Source organism: Chelonoidis abingdonii, chromosome 1 (assembly GCF_003597395.2).
Source record: "Chelonoidis abingdonii isolate Lonesome George chromosome 1, CheloAbing_2.0, whole genome shotgun sequence".
Classification (NCBI taxonomy): Eukaryota; Metazoa; Chordata; order Testudines; family Testudinidae; genus Chelonoidis; species Chelonoidis abingdonii.
This window is the reverse complement of record NC_133769.1, coordinates 71,631,258-71,649,585: the sequence shown is the minus strand read 5'-3', so window position 1 is coordinate 71,649,585 and position 18,328 is coordinate 71,631,258. Positions and strand designations below refer to the sequence as shown.

The 18,328-nt window shown below is 41.7% G+C and overlaps 1 protein-coding gene across 1 annotated transcript in view; it reads right to left on the bottom strand.

Moving 5' to 3' along the window:
* Positions 1-18,328, bottom strand: part of TPH2 (tryptophan hydroxylase 2) — a 100,992-nt gene that overhangs the window by 33,337 nt on the left and 49,327 nt on the right. The window contains exon 8 of the mRNA XM_075066496.1: positions 15,245-15,371. Within this exon, the coding sequence (XP_074922597.1) occupies positions 15,245-15,371 (127 nt within the window). The remainder of the gene's footprint in view (positions 1-15,244; positions 15,372-18,328) is intronic.

Below are 18,328 nucleotides of genomic sequence, written 5' to 3'. Positions count from 1 at the left end.
TGCAAATGTGGCCACACTGCAGCGCTGGTAGCTGTGAGTGTGGCCACACTGCAGCGCTGTTCCTACACAGCTGTACGACCACAGCTGTAACTCCCAGTGCTGCACATTTCCAAGTGTAGCCAAGTCCTCTGTCCTCCCACAGCCTCTGCTGCCTGGCATGCCAGAGTTGATATAGTATCAACCTTTGCAGTGCAGAGGCTAGACTCAGTGAATGTTTTTAGGGCTCTGACATGCCTCTTTTCAAGGACTGTAAGCTGCCACTGTTTTGAATGGTGACTTGACATGACAACAAAAACATCCATAGCAAAAGCATTCATAACTGAATATAGTCTAATCCCAGAGTGGGACCTCAGGAGTGCCTTTCAATGTTCGGATTCATACTGCAGCATGGCACAGCTTGAAACACAAAGCGGAGAGCTGTGGACTCTGATGTCAATGGGATTGCACCAGTCTAAGTGAGATCAGAATCTGAAACATACACATGCTAAGATCAGAAAAGCGGAGAGGTCACCTCGCAGTCCATTGCCTGCTGGGATTTCCCCTGTTTTCTAGGGGGTTATGTAGCATAATGGCTCAGGAGATGGTGACGCCAATCCTGAGCTGCACCTTTCAGACAGTGCAGCTACACAGGCACAATCTGAGGGTGGGCACAGATGACTAAGTTGCCTTTTGTGTCTCCTGGATTCTGGGCCACTTTCCCCTCGACCCCATGCAGCTGCAGGGGTGCTGAATTATGGATGCTTCCTGCAGTCACCTGTAGGCCCCCCCAACTGTCCAAAATAGTACAGCACACACTGGCCACCCCCTCTAACACTCCTGCATACACCCTAAGATGGGGAATGTGAGGAGGCACTGTAGGGCTGCTCCACCTGCCCTAGATCACCAAAGAAGTCCCTAAATGCCAAGGAGCCATTCTGGCCTCTTTACACTGCAGGAGTGTCATAAAGGAGCAACAGCAGGAGAGAGAATTGAGGTTAAGGTTTCCCTTAGTCCCCTTGGAAGGCTATTCCATAGCCCAGCCTATGTCACCATTAGGAAGATTTTAGAGTCACAAGAAGAAAAGTCACAGCTACCAAAGGAAACTGGCAGAACCTCCTTATCAAGCAGCACGTATCGACTTAGTGCAGTGGTTCTCAAACTTTTGTACTGGTGGCCCCTTTCACACAGCAGCCTATATGTGTGACACACCCCACCCTTATACATTAAAACCATTTTTTAAATATTTAACACTATTATAAATGCTGGAGGCAAAGCAGCGTTTGGGGGTGGAAACTGACAACTTGCAACCCTCACATAATAGCCTTGCGACTCCCTGAGGGGTCACAACCCCCAGTTTGAGAACCCCTGATTTAGTGGGCCTAGTGAAGACCCACTAAACCAACAGCAGAGCACTCTCTGGTCAACCCCAGTACTCCAGCTCTCTGATAAGAGTAAGGGAAGTCAACCGGAGACCGTCTCCTGTGGACAGAGCACAGTGATTCAGAAAGCTCTCTTCACTACTGGTGTAAGTTGACCTAAGCTATGTCAACTCCAGCTGTTATTTAAATAAGCAACTCTCCTTATTTTGAACCTGTGACCATCACTCTGATCCCTGTTTTTCATTAGTTGTCCCTTGTATTCATTTGGTTCCTGGGTCCAGTGGTCCCTCCAGCTAGGCTGGGGGAGGGGCCTTTAGAAGTGGGCAGGCACCTCCTGGGTTTTCCAATTTAAAAAACAAACAAACAAACACCATCCAGCTATGTTATGGCGTAGTATAACTTAGGTCAACTTACGCCAGTAGTGAGGAGAGCTTTCTGAATCACTGGCCTATGTCAGCCCAAAGACAAAATTATTTCTGGCTGCAGGGCTCTTTAAAAATGACACTTGGCTAATGTACAGCCAGAGTCCAAGCCCTCTCCCCGCTGTTATTTCAGGGGATGCATGTGATGATCCCCCTGATGTCATTCCCTAGGGCAGACTGTGTCCCACCTAACTGCCAGACCAATTATCACCCACAGCAATTGCACTCTAGGGAACAGTGTCAGGAGAGTTACTGAGCCTGCTGAGTGCATCCCCTGACATATTAGCTGTGGGTTAATGGGATTCATGAGCATCTAGCTTGGTCAGCAGAGAAAAGCCTAATTTATCTGCTAATGAGGAGAAGCCACCTCCTCAGAATTGTGAGCAGCCTCTATGGACTGTGGAGTCTAAGAGGATCATGGAATTTTTGCAGGCTCTGCAGCTGTGGATGCAAAAACCAGGCAGAAGATAGCCCAATATAGTAAACAAGGGTACCTTTCACTCTACCAAACCCCTCTGGGTTGTGTGTCCCATTTCAGGGAAAAATACTTCATAATTTTGGTGGTAATTTTCCTTTACTAAATTAAAAACCTCAGTTTACAAAAAAGATTTCCTAATACATTTAAATTAATAAAATAATAATAAATCCTGCACAAATTACTCATTTTAAAAAATTGAATTTAGAATAATTAAAAAACAAATCATATTAATCTACTGTATCTATTTACTAAGAGCTAATTCAAGAGCAGACAGTACCTCGTTTTTTTAAAAATCTGAGATTCCAAAGAGTTTTACTGTTGTAGTTAAACTTGGAAACTCAATGTTCTTTTTACCATTTTTATGTGAATGTATGTGGACCCCAGAGACCTTCTGTGGCTCTTGATGTATGTGTCTAATCTGCTTTGAGAGAAAAAAATGGAAGACATCAGTGCAAAGGTATCAGTTTCTAGTTGAAGAACAGACCAAGGGAGAATAGTAACTTGGGGAATTTTAAGTGTCTATTAATTATGTTGCTAAAAAATATACCCAAATAAGAAATTTTTTCACAGCCCCTAAAGAAAAAAAGAAGGAAAAAAAAAAAAGTACATTGAGCATCTCCCAGCATGCTTTTCAGCAGTAAGCGCATAACAAAAATCTGTCATAAATACAGATTAGCTGGGTGAGTCACCATTGAGTTTCCTGCCAGAAGTTTGTAAACATATCGTAGATGATCTGAATATATTCAACGAAGTGGAAGAAAGTTATACTGAGCAAGTGCTTGCCATTACAAAGATCAGAGTAATTCACTGTGTTGCCAAAACGGCCTGAACAATATACAGTACCTAGGATCTAGTAACAGAGGCATAGTAAACTACCCAAATGAAAATCAGACTGAAGTCATCACTAATAATCAGATACAGACAAGTAGATAAGATCTGTCCTGTAATTTTCCCAAATTAACTGCAAAAGTATAACAAATTGTATGTAAACTGCAAACCCCCAAAGTTGAAAGTTTAAGTGTAGGAAAATATTAAGAAGTGAGAAAATGGCTAATTAGTTAAAAACCATAATGATATAGAGTTATTAGTTAATACAATCTTATTGGATGCCACAAAGATGCATTTCAGCCAGTTATGTCTACAGAGCAGTGTGCTAAGACCTGCTGCTTGCATCCATTTAATTAGTAGTGTAATGGATTTCTTTTGTCCCAGATATTCATAGAAGTTTGCTTTTACTCTCACAGACTCTGCTGAATTAGTACTAACTGAAGCTGACTAATAACAGCAGAATCAAGCAGCAAGGAAGGAAAGAGTTGGTGGGTGGATAAGAACAATGGAAGAAAGAAGTGAATGAGGGTAAATCATGCATTGGCTAGAAAAAGAGAAAGATTTGCACTAAACCACCACTTCTCTATATCCAGTTCATTCATTGCAGAAACCCACATGCCTACAAAGCAACTTAATAATGCAGGGTCAAATTCCATCCTCATATACATGTATGGAATCACACTGTTATGGGGCTGTACACATGGAAGTGAAAACAGAATTTGGCACAGAGTTCCAAACCCATTGAAGTCAAAAAGCCCATTCATTTATACAGGGGCAGAATTGGACCAGCTAAGTGTGGCAGATCACCTAAAAAGATCTCAACTAACAATCTGGAAGAGCACATTTCATCCAGCACTTTGGTGCCATTTGATACTAAGATGACAACAGACATTAGAACCAGTTCAAAAGCTGTAGCGCTAAGTATCAGGCACAGTCAGCTCCTTACAGATATCAACCATATTTTGTCTAACTTCTTTATTTTATCTACACATGCAAAGATGATATCCAGCAACACTCTGGGTGAAAGACTCAGTCTGGCACATTAATTTTGTTGTGCCCAAATCTGCTAGACAATGGTTAAACAAATGCACAATTGTGAATACTAAAATGAGCACTTTTTCCTTTCAGCAATAAAATAAAACTCCTACTTACACAGCTGTAAAAACGTGGATTTTCAGAATCTTTCCACAAAAACATGTGTCCACTAAAATGAGCACAAATGACAACTATGATTATTTCTTTTGGGAGCAACTACTTACTGAAAGATTCCATGTAACCAACGTGTGGTTTGCAGACCTTTCCTTTACCTGCTATTGACTCAGTCCATACCTTAGAAAAAGTTGGAACAGAAATTCTTGGCACTGCTCTATGGATGAGCAGACCAGGCTCAGTAGCTGTAGTATGTATGAAAGGGTTTTATTTCCCAGGCGAGGCACAGACTTCCTCCTGATTGGCTGGAGTGGAACATTGAGAGGCACATCTTTTGTTTAGGTAATCTTTTTAGAGTGTATATACACAAGCATAGAAAAAGTAGGGTCGGATCTGTTGTTGATATAGTTAATAAATGTTGCAGCGTTAACAGTAACTGCTATCTCCCTAATTTCCAACTTTGCCTTATACCTACACACTGCTGCAGGCAGACTTCAATTATTTGCACTAATGACTCCGGCTAACGACTGTTGCAAGTAACTGAATCTTGCAGATTTAGCAAGTATATAAACACGATAAAAAAGCAAGTATGCTGCATCACAAAATGTACTTTGCTCACTTACTATGAGTTGAACCTACAGATGTCAAAGTAATTTTTAATGTCCTGATAAATGTACTGTAGTATATGTTACACAAATAAAGTCTTAGTGACTTAGACATCCACGATACTGATTTGAACATGCACAATGCTGAGACTAAATGCAAAATTTAAAAAATTAGCAGTGTGAACATGTATTACATTTTCACAGAGCTCTCTCTCAACATGTATGTGAAGGACAAGGAGAGTTAAACATCCTCCTCCTCATCAGGACCAAGCAGAAATATTTCTCTGCTCTCCCAGCAGCTGACAGACATAAAAATCTAGATGAAATCTAGCAGCAGCTGAAAAATTCAGAAGCGATTCTTGTTGACGGGGTGTGGGGGGAGGGGGGGGGGAGTGTTGTAAAGAAGAACTAGCCAGCCCAATACTCATTCCCTCAGTTGAGGGTCTATCAATTGTTTCATATCTTAAATTCTTACTAGAATCCTCTTTGCTTCTCGACTACAAGAGAGCTGTTTTGACTGGATGATAGTCATAGATTAGCTAATAGACAGCCTTCCTTTAGATACAGGCCAGTTGTACCTCTGTTAGCTCAACACCAGATGACTGTAATACATTCTCCATAGAGAAGGAAGCTACAGCCAATGCAGTTCACCCTAACTAGAAGAGGCAAGCATTCTGCACCAGTTGCCTGTTCACTTTGGGGTCAAACTCAAGGAATTCACTGTAGTGTATAACAGTACCACGGTGCTTGCTTTAACGGATATGGTTTACTCAAAAACCTATCACTCCATGGCATGGCACATGAACTTCGCAGAAACTCTCAGAAGCCAGTCCCAAGGGTGAGCTCAGGAAGACATGGGGAGGGGTTGCACCTCTGAAAAAAATCACTCCTGACAGAAATCCATCTGACCCTGAAACTGACCACATTCAGACAACCTGGTAAAATGAGCTTTGCTTTGTTCAGGCCTTCCACTAATGGCCTGTGTAGACGTGCTGACTCACCCCTGTGGCACCTCCTGTTGGTGACTTCTGGGATTAAGCTCAGTTCCTGCTCCGGAGCGCCCTCTGCAGCCGGTGATTCACCTATCCTTTGGCCCCTGAGTCCCTCCCTGGACCCGGTGTCCTTTTACCTGGGGTGCTGCCCCTGGCAGTAACCCCTCAGTCTTAGGTTCTCCTCTCCCTGGGGAACCCCCACCCACTATCCCCACTTCACCTCAGTATACAACTACTGCCAGTCATCGTCTAGCTCCCATGCCCTGCAGTATCAGCCTACTCATCACTGGCAAGGTTGGGTTTGGATCTGCTGCCTTCGCCTACTCCTGAGCTGCCCTCTGCAACCCCCAGTACCTCTTGGCCTTCTGCTAGGTCACAGCCTGGGGCTTTCCAGGCTGGAGCTCCCCAGCTCCTCTACCTTTCCCCAGCTCTGCTCCACCCAGGTACTCTTTGTCTAGCTCCCTGCAGCCAGGTCCATGTCCCTCTACAAACAAGAGAGGGACTCACTATTTACCCCTGGCTTGTCTGCCTTTATAGAGCCAGCTGAGTCTGTTTGAGGCATGGCCTCAGCTGCAGCCACTTCCCCCAAACAGCCCAGCCTAAAAGCTGCTTTCTCCAGCCACGGCCCCCTGCCAGGGCTGTTTTTAACCCTTCATGACAGGAGCGGGGGTCCACCCCACTACAGCCTGATATGTGTGTAAGATGTGGAGTATATGTCCCCTGCATTTGGGGAGCCTCTGCTGGTTTAAATTATACAAAGTCTACCCAGCTGATATGGTGATGTCTGCAATGAACAAACAATGTTGCAAAAATCTCCCTTTCTAAAACTGTGCAAGAAGGGGCATCCTGGTCTAGTGCCCAGAGCACCTGGGTTCTAATCTCAGCTCTGCCATTGACTTTCTGTGTGACGTCAACCTTCTATGTGCCCACTTCCCTCCCCACACTTTACCATCTAGACTGTTCAAGACAAGGATGGTCTATTAGTTTGTGTTTATACAGTGCCTAGCACAATGGGGTCTCAATCTCTGTTGGAGCCTCTAATTGCTACTGTAATACTCCTACTAATAATAAGGCAGAGGCATGGAAGAGATCAGGCGCAAGTGCAATTTTTAACTGTAAGGGTCAAATTCCACTCTGTTATCTTGTGGTTCCCACTAACTTCAATCCCATGGATATTTGCAGCTCACAGAACTACTAAGAGAGAATTTAACTCTGATGAATGTAGTTGAGTGTTTTAAATCTCTGCCGTGGTGGGACCTTCATTTCAACCTCGCATTCAATAAATATATATATAATTTTAGAAACAGCAACAGATTTAGAACCCTTCAATTAATAAAACAGTCAAACGATGTTTTCTTTATGGAAGCCACTAACCCTCTAACTTATGTGATTTTTGTGTTTAGAGCCTGGAATTTCTACAGAGACTTGTGCAATTGCTGCTCATCAGTGGCTCTTGCTGTGTGCCCTTCTTTCTACAGAATTCTATGGAGTTTACAAAATACACCATTCACGTTCTTTGTTAGCAGGATTCCTGCTCTTTACACCTAAAAAGAAAATAAGAAAACAAAACCAAAAATACTCTATCAAAATACATTAGCCCCCTCTTACCTAATCTGAACTTCAATCTACGTCAGCTAACACCAATGCTGAAGTGGCAGATGTTCATTATTTATGTGCACCCCTAAATTCTACAAATTCTCACAGAGCTGTTTTGTTAGAGTATCTTTTTTTTATTACCATTCTGGCAGAGCACAAACTCACTGTATTAGCTACAGAACTGCCAGCAAGGACTGTGATTACAAAATCTGTACTTCCTTAATTATAATAATGTTTCTCCTGAAAATAAGTAGCCATAACATTTAAATGTTTTATCAAACATTCTCTTATTATCTTGTAATGTCAAAATATATTACTTTTGAGATTGTAAATTTGCACTTGCTGTTCAATAATTCACTGGACAGTTTTTATTATTTGACAAATTATTTTATTTTTGAAAAATTTTATTTCAGAACTATAAACACTGTCTAGACTATTATTACAATACACTGCTAAGTTTCTGTGTAGCCTGTACATTTTCAGCCTTTTATGTTTTTTCGGCATTTTTAACTATTTAGGGCCTGGTTTTCATAAACAGCATCATTTTTGCAGGAGCAATTTTATATCTACAATGACATCCCAAATTGTGACCCACAACTAATTTTCAAGTAGTCCTCTTATACATTTATCTACCTGATTACAATGCCAAATCAATGCCTTCATCTTACAGTTGGATCCCTGCAATACCTACAGGAATCTGATTTCAGGCCTGGGGCCTAAGGAGCTAAACATATAAATGATCTCATGCACATGATCAATCTATAACCTCTGTAATTATTTGTGGGTGCAGAATTGTGCCTGAAAACTGGAGGCCCATTCAATCTTCAGGCTATCGGTTTGAACAATTGCTTAAGCACTTCACAGAAATCTTTACTGCTTAACTTCAAAACAATAAATAACCTTCTATTCCTTCTCTTACCTTTGAATGATATTTTAGAAAGCACAAATGCTTTATTTCCACACGCAAAGTGTGTCCGGCTAGGACTGACCTACTTAGTTTATAAACTACCTAAGCAGGAACCTTGTCTTTTTAAGTGTTTTGCAAAACACATTTACTCTACACCCTATAAATAATAAAAACAGCAGCAGCAATGGCCCAATTCTCCACCCAATTGCAAGGCTTGGCACAGGTGATTTCTCCACATGTTGAATAATTTCTCCATCTCTACCACAGAGCAGAAGTCCCTGCTGCTTCCCTGAAGCTACAGGAACCTATTCCACAGGGATCAGTGACTGACAGAGCCACACAGCAATTGATCCACCAGGCTTGTCTCCTGCAGAGTATCCAGAAGCCATTTCTTCCCTTTCCAGCAGAACCACTCCAGTTCCACTGCACGGGGGGCCCTCTGTAGCCAGAGGAGAGAGCAGGATTTGGCTTTTTGAGATTATGGGATACCCCACTTCTAAACTGGATACGAGTCCAAAAAAAAAAAATCTGGCTTGAACCCTCAACACCATTCGTGATCAAAACCCAAACCACTTTGGAATTGTTTACAGTAGCTCACTCTCTTGTTTGCAGCCTTTGCCTTTGTATCTCTCACTCTCCTTTCTTTTTCTAATTCTAAATGCATGATACTTTCTAATCAAAGCCCATCACTATATCCTGCTCTTATCCAGAATGCGGAATTTAGCAGGCTGGGCTTCCCAAAATTTTCTTTGAAGTGCAACATCTCTACCACTTGCAGTGAGAGTACCTTTGGTGTTCTTGGAATAGTATTTTTTCTAGTGTCTTGGTATGATTTTCTTAAATAACTGCCTCAGGATTAATTGCTTTTGACTCACAAAGCTTGTTAGATATTGATACTAAGCATTTGTTTCTCTGCCCATGCGTCTCTGAACTAGCATCCTTGATAAAGCATTGTAAGGATTGTAGCAATATCCTAATAATGCAAAACTGATTCCTTGAATCCACTAGGTCTTTTTCATTTAGACTAGTTTTTTTCTACTAGTTTATTTGCCTGTGCATACTTTAGGAAGGACTTTACATGATGTGCTGCAACTGCTTTAGCTGAGAGGCTTGCTGAAATAAGCCACCTGCAAATATTAACAACTCAACTGGAATCCCAAAATGAGAAAAACTGCACATTGCAATGTGCTATTAGATTGCTACTCGATGTGCTGTGCAGCAGCTCACTTTAGAAAACAAGAGTAGTAACCCAGTAATAAGAGGTTATCTTTCTCTTTTAATTCAAAGAGATCTATGCCATCCTTGGAGTGACTGAGAATCTCATGTGATTTCAGGAGTTCTTTTGTAATCCATTTCTTGTATCTATTGCAGATTTTGCATTTGGATACATTTCCAGATAAATCCAGTTAGAAGCATTTATGCCTGTCCAGAACAGAATAGCTCAGATGTGTTCTTGCACTTCTCAATCAGACAGGCATTGTGGATCATGCTTAGAATTTTCAGCCTCACGCTGTGTAGTATGACACAATGTCCTATACAATGTATCCCATCATGTGTGGCAGTTTCCTCTCTACTGTCTTAATAAGTTTTTATCATTGGAGGTGCTTGGGCCTTTCCTTTTGTCCAAGTATCTAGAATCATTCTCTTTAGCCTTTATCAAGTTGGCTCATTATGGGTTTCTCATCTGAGCCTGTCAAATTTTGTTTGGCAGAGGAGTAGAGTTTGAGTCATATTTACTTCAAACTCTTCTTGCAACTCCTAGTTTCGCTATTTATAGATGTTCTTGGAAGAAAGATCTCTAAGAAACAATTTCACTTATTCATTGTGTTGTACACTTTTACTGTGCTCATCCCTGGCAATACACGTTAAGAGTAGCTTGCTTTCATTGATCAGTGGAGTTTTTTGAAGGCTACAGCAGTCCCATAGGCCTTTGGGAATTTTAGTTCATTGAATTAATTATTTCATAACGAAAGACTGCTGCCCAGATTTTAACCCTCTCTTACAACTCAGAGTGAATGAGGATCCTTCGAAATTGAGGTAATGTGCCAGCTCTGCCTATAGGTAGACGTACTGCCGGCAGACACTATGCAAGCCTACTGAAAGAGCAGTTACAAGGCAACCCAGTCCTTATCTGTCAACAAATTCAAGTAACGTAGCTCTTCAGTGAGGAAAAGCAAATGGACTAACCCAATGGATCACTTAGTCTATCCTTACCAAGAGATTTCTGAATGGTCATTTTTAATATGCATATATGCAGTATTTTGTATATACATGTATATAACACATATATAGACAAATAATATAGTCGGCTTTAAAACAGCAAGCTTGAAATTAATTCAGGAAACCTCATCATATTAAATTCCTCCAGTTTCAGAAGCAATTCACTGCAGAAGTTTTCTGTACACAGATCAGCAAAAATAGGATAAATTGCTTGGTTTTCACTATGCTCTACTATCAAAATGTCAAAATAAATATTGCAGAGGAAGAAGGAAAGGTGACAGATTTTCACCTCTGGAGACTTCAGGGTTTAAATGCAACTTCAAGTATGAGACAACAGGAAAGAGTTTAATGGTGTCACTTAGTCTCTAATGGCCACACCCTTAACTAGACAGATTTGTTGACAAATCTAAGGAAAAGGGGCAGCAATATCTGTATGCACTATGCCTGCTTTGGAGTACTAACAGTTAACACTTTCCATCCAAAATATTGTGTGTGTACACACACACACACACACACACACACACTCTATCTATATCTATATATAAATAAAAGAAAAATTAGGTCAGCAAATTGGAAACATGAAGCCATAGTGCTCCAAGCAGTAAAATAGTCTGTTTTAGTGGTTTGTATTTTTATGTTGCTTTATGTGTTAGCAACTTGCTTTCTACACTGCTTCTCTCTTTGTGGAAAATTTATTGGTTTCCTCCCTTTCCAGAACTTCTTAAAAGAGAAAATCTACTCTGAAAAATTACTGTAAAAATGACCTTGTGGGCCTCTTTTGATATTTATTTTCTCTCAAGGATTCATAACATAAATATGCTCAGCTTACAAATAAAGAGGTTTTTTCTAGCAGCCAGAGCTTCAAATACCAGCTGAGAGTAGGATGACCAGACAGCAAATGTGAAAAATCAGGACGAGGGTTGGGGGGGTAATAGGAGCCTATATAAGAAAAAAAAAAAAAAATCAGGATTGTCCCTATAATATCAGGACATCTGGTCACCCCAGCTGAGAGTTAAGCTGAGTTCTTGCCTTCTCATGCAGCACTACCACTAACAGAGGTTCAACAAAGAAACCATTTTCACATTGACACCTATTAAATATCAGTCTTTAAAATACGCTCCCAATAACACCAGTGCAGTGTCACTGCCTTTAATGGGCATGCACGGGTGAGTAACTAACTGGAACTTAGTGAACAATGCTGTTGATGTACAAGAAATAGAATCCCACTCACATTCTCTCAACTGTGTTAGTGCTGCAGGACGAATAAATAAAAAATCAATAAAGTTATTTTTGCCTGTAATACACACAGAATGATCTGCTGAGTAAGAAGGTGCCATTTTTATACAGTTGCTTTTCAGAACAGAACCTCACTTTAAGTTAATGGAAACACCTATTAGAAAATCACCTGTAGTAAACTTTCCCATTTCTGGTCTGAATTCCTGAGTTTTTTCCTCTCTTCCTAAAGCCATTCTCCTTCTGGGTGATGTCTCAGCTGTTAATCTCATCATCTTTTGAAAAAGGTCATGATAAGGGTTTACTTGCTTCATTCAGCATGTTACTCCAGGCACATTAGTATGCATGCTCTAGGTCAGTTTATCTTCTTTCAGTATTTACTTTGAAGCTGCCTAGCTGGAATCTGATTTTGTTTTCTGTCTTGGATCTTTGGCTGATATTTTGCAGCTCACTTTGTTTTCGTATGTTTAACCAAGGTTGGAAATGAGACAGAATGTTGCTGTAAAAGTCAATCAATAGCAACTTGGATGTGATTTAATGCATAGAATTAAAGCTGTTCCCTTTGCCTCTCCATGCTGACTGCTGAGAAGTGGTAGAAGGCCCTATTCTTTCCACCTACCCTCATGTAGACTCCCCACATCCTGATTCTACACATTATTTATGTGTGTGTGAAAGATTTTTCCCTGTATGGGAGATGACACGGCAAATTTTAGGAGCTGCAGAAAGAGTGTGGTGTTGGTCTTCTTGTTGTTGTGTCCTCCTACTGTTTCCCACCACACCCATACAGATGCGACTACTCAATCGTGGCACTATGGCAGGTCACTGGAAGAGCATTCATGCTCAAGCAGCTGGTATCAGAAGAAATGGTTCATATTTTGAGGCTCTCTGCCACAGTATTAGGTACTGGGGCCAGAGATGTAGCCCCACTTGATGATCAAGTCTCTAGAGTGACCAACTCTAGTATCAGAGGGGTAGCCGTGTTAGTCTGGATCTGTAAAAGCAGCAGAGAATCCTGTGGCACCTTATAGACTAACTGACGTTTTGGAGCGTGAGCTTTCGTGGGTGAATACCCACTTCGTCAGACGCAGGGAGTGGAAATTTCCAGGGGCAGGTATATATATGCTAGCAAGCAAGCTAGAGATAACGAGTTATTCAATCATGGATGGGGAGGCCCTGTTCTAGCAGTAGAGTGTGAAAACCAACGGAGAAACTGGTTCTGTAATTGGCAAGCCATTCACCGTCTTGTAGTCCAGAGCTGAGTTCAAATTGGCAGATGACTGAGCTCGCAGTTTCTTTTGAAGTCTGGTCCTGAAGTTTTTTGCTGCAGGATGCCACTTAAGGTCTGCTATAGTGTGGCCAAGGAGGTTGAGTGCTCTCCTACAGGTTTTTGTATGCCACCTGCAGTTTTGTACATGCACACGCACACTGGGCTTCAGTTGGTCACACTGCAGCGCTTTCCCTACCTGTCGAAACAGCTGTAACCCCAGTCTGTCAGCTAAGTGCAGCATGCCCTTATTTATTAATCACCAGCACTGCACACCGTACCATAGTAATCTAGCTCAGAACCAACCATGCAACAAACTCGATGCCAACTCTGCCACAAATCTACACCAGCGGACACCATCACGGACCTTAACAGATCATCGCATACCATACTGGTTCATTCCTGCACATCCCAATGTAATATCGACATCAAGCACAAATGCCGTCTGCTATGTACTCGGCAACGACGTCTCTAGGAAAAGTAAATGGACACATACAGATTCAGAATGGCATACAAAAACTGTAGGAGAGCATTCACCTCCGCCCACACTTGAGCAGATTAAGGTGCCTCCTCAGCAAAACTTGAGGACAGACTTCAAAAGAAAACGCTGAGCTTCAGTTCATCTGCAAAGTTTGACACCATCAGCTCTGGACAACAAAGACTTGAATGCTGCCAATTAACAGAACCAGTTTCTCTCCCTTGTTTTCACACCTCACTCTAGAAAGGGCCTATCCCTGACGATAACCTCACCACTCATAGCCTTGCTGTCGAGCATATATATACCTGCCCCTGGAAATTTCCACTCCCTGCGTCTGACGAAGTGGGTATTCACCCACGAAAGCTCACGCTCCAAAACGTCTGTTAGTCTATAAGGTGCCACAGGATTCTCTGCTGCTTTTACAACTCTAGTATGGAGTTGATTAAGGCAACACCATATCATCCAGGAGTGATCTGCACTGGGTGATATGCGCTGAACTGGTGGAAGATGGAGCACATCATCTGCAGGTTCGTTCTTTATTCTTGTTTGCCATAACTGAGCCCTTGGTGACAATAGTAAGGGTTTAATGATAGCAAGAAAACTTTGTTGTGACTTCAGTCGACTCAATACTGGTGTTATATCATACTACCACTTTCCCATTTCTTATTACTGTGATGCTACAAAACAAAGAAGGACGTAAATGATGAGAACTTGCATCCAAGCCTGGACACCAAGAGTCCTCCTTGAGACTAGTGCCATCTGTTCTCTCTATAAACGTTGAAGGACTGACAGCTTCTAAAAAGGCGATGATTTCTAAATGGTATTGGTGATTCACTAGGCACTCTTCCCTCTCACCTGTCATCTTTCACAAGAGGATTAAAGTCAAGGTTCAGATCTTTTGTGGCCACTAAAATCTCATTACATATCTCACAGGAATGAGGGTGTTATTTCCAGTTGCCTGGCTAAATTCTGACTTGAGCATTTACCTTCTTCCTATTTAAAGTTCTCTTGTAGGTTCAACTGCATATGGAATTTTTAGATACTGAAAATATTCATGTTTGTTGAGTTATCTGAAGAATATGATTTACAAAATTATTTATAGTATTTATTTTACAAGGATAAAAAATGAAGGGTACAATAAATTAAAACCACACTATAAAATGGATCAAAGCATCTTGTTATTAGAGTGCCCTAGAGGGAGTATCAGCAAAATACATTCATTCTAAATTCATTAGTCCATCATCGACTATATTATATTGCACACCTTCAAAACAGATCAGAAAGAGGGAGACAGACAGTGGTACCACTAAAGGCCACATCAGCTCCTCTGTATACACACATGGCTCCCATTTAGGAGAAGTTGGAGCTGCACACACAAAGACGACATTTTCCCTAAAAATGTCTTAGTTGCTTTGTTTCCAGAACCTGGAACAGGAATAATCAATGTTAACTAAACCTTGAGCTTAGGTGGTACAATGGAGAAATATCAGAGTGTTACAAAGCATCCAGTGACCATATGCTTGTTCACACTCCTATTAAAAGACAACGGAGAAATATCAATGACTTCAATAGAAGCCATATAAGGCCTTGTAATTGTAATAGCACAGTCGTCATCTGAAAACTGAAGAACACATTTTAGAAGTCATTAGACAACTTTTCACTTTAGTAACCAAAGAGAACATGAGTCAGGGAAAAGATGCAGCGATCGACTCACAGTAGCTAGTTTCTGAACTTCTTCATCAGATGCTCCCAGTGAGGCCAGTCCTATTTCTTGTGAAAACTGGGCAAACTTGGGATCAGCAAGTAGAGGCACATGCCCCAGGAGTTCATGGCACGTATCTCTGACAGGAATTAGAAGGAGAAGAGAATGTTACATGTATAGAAATAGCATTAGCTAATATATCATCACTGAGAGCAGTTTGATACAAGCCATTCTATACACGTGACTGCCCCTCAGACCTATAGGTACCATTAATATTCTTACAATTAAATATTTCTATTGCAGTAGCAACACACTCAAATGTATACAACTCTATACAGATGAAGGCATTTGCTTTTACAAATAAATAGATTAAGTTATTCATTATACTACCATTGCCCCTCGGAGCCCCCATCATGGACCAGGTCCCCATTGTGCTAGACGCTGAACAAACATAGAGAAAAGACATCTGTGACGAACTGGGACTGTTCTTAATGTTTGCTCTGAATACTGTGTGGGTGTCTCAGTGTCCCCTAGGCAGTTCTTCAGTATCTAGGTGGTGGGATAAGGGTGTGTGATTGCTGCAGAGCAAAGGGCCAGTGCACCTAAATGCCTGGCACTCTGTCTCCTAGCAACTGAGGCACCCCTCCTCTGCAAGGTGCCAAATAAGGTGTTGGAAGACAAAGGTCGAGGTGGACCTCTCTGGCCGGGAAGGAGCTGGCAGAGAGGACGGCGGTGGCGGGTGGTTGTCTGGCTTGCTGGGGCGAGGATGTGAAGTGCAGACATATTCCCCTGTCACTGCCCCCAGAATGACCCGCCCGAGGGGTCTGTTCGCCTGTAGTACTAGTCTGTTTTAGAACCCTGTTCCTGTCATCATATAACCCTTGTTTTGCTGACTAATCTGACTGCAAAGTGGGGGTGCAGAACCCTGTGGCTTCCCCAGGACCCCGCCTGGGTGGGCTCGCTGTGGGAAGCACACAGAGGGGCAGAGGATGCTGAATGCTCCAAGGAGAGACCCAGCAGGTGAAGACGTGTGAGCTTCTTGCCCTGAACAAGTCTGCTCCAAGGGAGAGGAGGCTCTCCAAAGTCCTGACTGGCTTAGTGGGGAGCAGTTCCGGAGCATCACCCGGGGACTCCGTGACAACATCCCCCACCCCAGAGATCTTACAATCTAAGTGTGGATTATCTCCACTTGCTCCTTAACCTCACCAATCACTGCTAAATTGTCAGTAAGCATCTGAGCACTGTGTAACTCGGTCAAGAGGGCAGCAAAGACCTAACTGCCCAAAAGAAGAGAAAATCAAGCCCACCCACTGATACAATTTTCACCAATTCTGCTCACAAAAAAAAAAGTCTCAACTCTCTTGGATTCAGCTCTTGAACTTTGTGTTTTGTTATTTGGGGTTGAAAAATATGGTTGTGAAATTGTCCAGTTTCTGTTTGGATCCTCTTGCTGTGCACAAGTGATTGAAAACACACACACACACACACACACACACTGAGATCCCATATTGAAATTTAGACCATAAAACATAATGGGCCAGATTCATGGCCTGCTTTGTGCCACTAGTGGCATAAACCTATCTTAACTGGCCATTTGAGGATCTGCCCTACCCCCCATCCCTAGGGAATCTTCAGGCAGTACAGAACTGCCATCACAGCTCTTATAGCATATCCTGTCTCTGCTGCAGCACAGGAGGTCCCTGCACCTAGATGATCCTCAGCTGCTGAAATAGCTTCAGGCTGCTCTGTTTTGTGATGGGAAGTGTACTGGCACTGGGTTGACTCCAAGATTAGAGGCTTATATTCACTTTTGCACCCTCCTTCAGTTTTGCACTAAACACAGCTTAGCCAAAGTAGAAAATCTAGCCTGTTTCAAAAAGGCCTGATGTCTGCTCAGCCATGGCTCTTTCGCAGTCCACAACTGGAGATACAATGTTAGTCACCACAAAACCCAATAACATATCCACAAATAAAGAGAGTATGTACAGCTTCTAAAAAAGCTCTTACACAAATCTGAGAATGTTCAGTATATCTGTTTCCAAAAAATAATGGACCTGGTAGTAAAGTTCAACTTAAAATCTAATCAGACATTTCCTTTCCTTTTGTCTCTTTAAAGATGTTTCTTTTTTTTTTATTGTACCTGTAAACAAATGTTTTAAAGGCAATGAGAGAACATCAGGTTTTTGCTTTCTATCCGAAATCATCTCATTCGTCTTTTATAAGGTATGTTTTGTGCTAAATGACACAGAATCTGACATTTCAGATAAATCACAAAAAGAAAAAACTCCTTCTATTTAATTTAAAGGCTCCTATTCGTAAGCACTATTCTTCACCAAGATATATGTGCTGTCTGTCCCAAGGTAGAAAGTAGTTCCTGTTTTCACACAGAATAATGTTAACATTTTTGTTACTCTCTCCCCTCCACCACAAGAGTTCATTGATTCAGTTGCATTTTCTGGCCTGTTATCCCAGATATCCTCAGTCACAACAGCATAACTCAGTATTAGCTGGACAAGCTGTATTCACACTGTCCCACTCACTATTGCTCCTAGTGAGTCAAGCCTAGGTCACTAGTTATGTAATGCTATGCACGTACATGAATGGCTAAACATATGATACAAAAGAATTAGAATTTCACTTTCCTTACATCTATTTTATTTGTATACACTTTCCTATGAAAACATGAAAATATGCCCTGGGTATTATGAATATAGTTGCAGCCTTAATACCCAATATTCATAGCCTGGTCTGAGCATCTACTGCTTGGAAAACCAGACTGGTGATGTCTTCTGGCCAACTGAACAATGTTCCAGATTCTCCTCCAGCACTGAGTATTGCCTTGGAATGTTACTTTCTTCTAAGCACTATAGAAGAAATTAGCAAATTGAGGAGCTGAACATGAACACAATAACTCCAACATCCTGATTGTGAACTGAGCTGCTTTCTAGATTACCACTATGTCAGAGGATCTCTGTGCAGGGAACCTGGATACACTCAATTCACAATGACAGCCCACTATTTCTGCTCTACAATTACAAAACACATATGCAAAAACAACAAGGAGTCCGGTGGCACTTTAAAGGCTAACAGATTTAT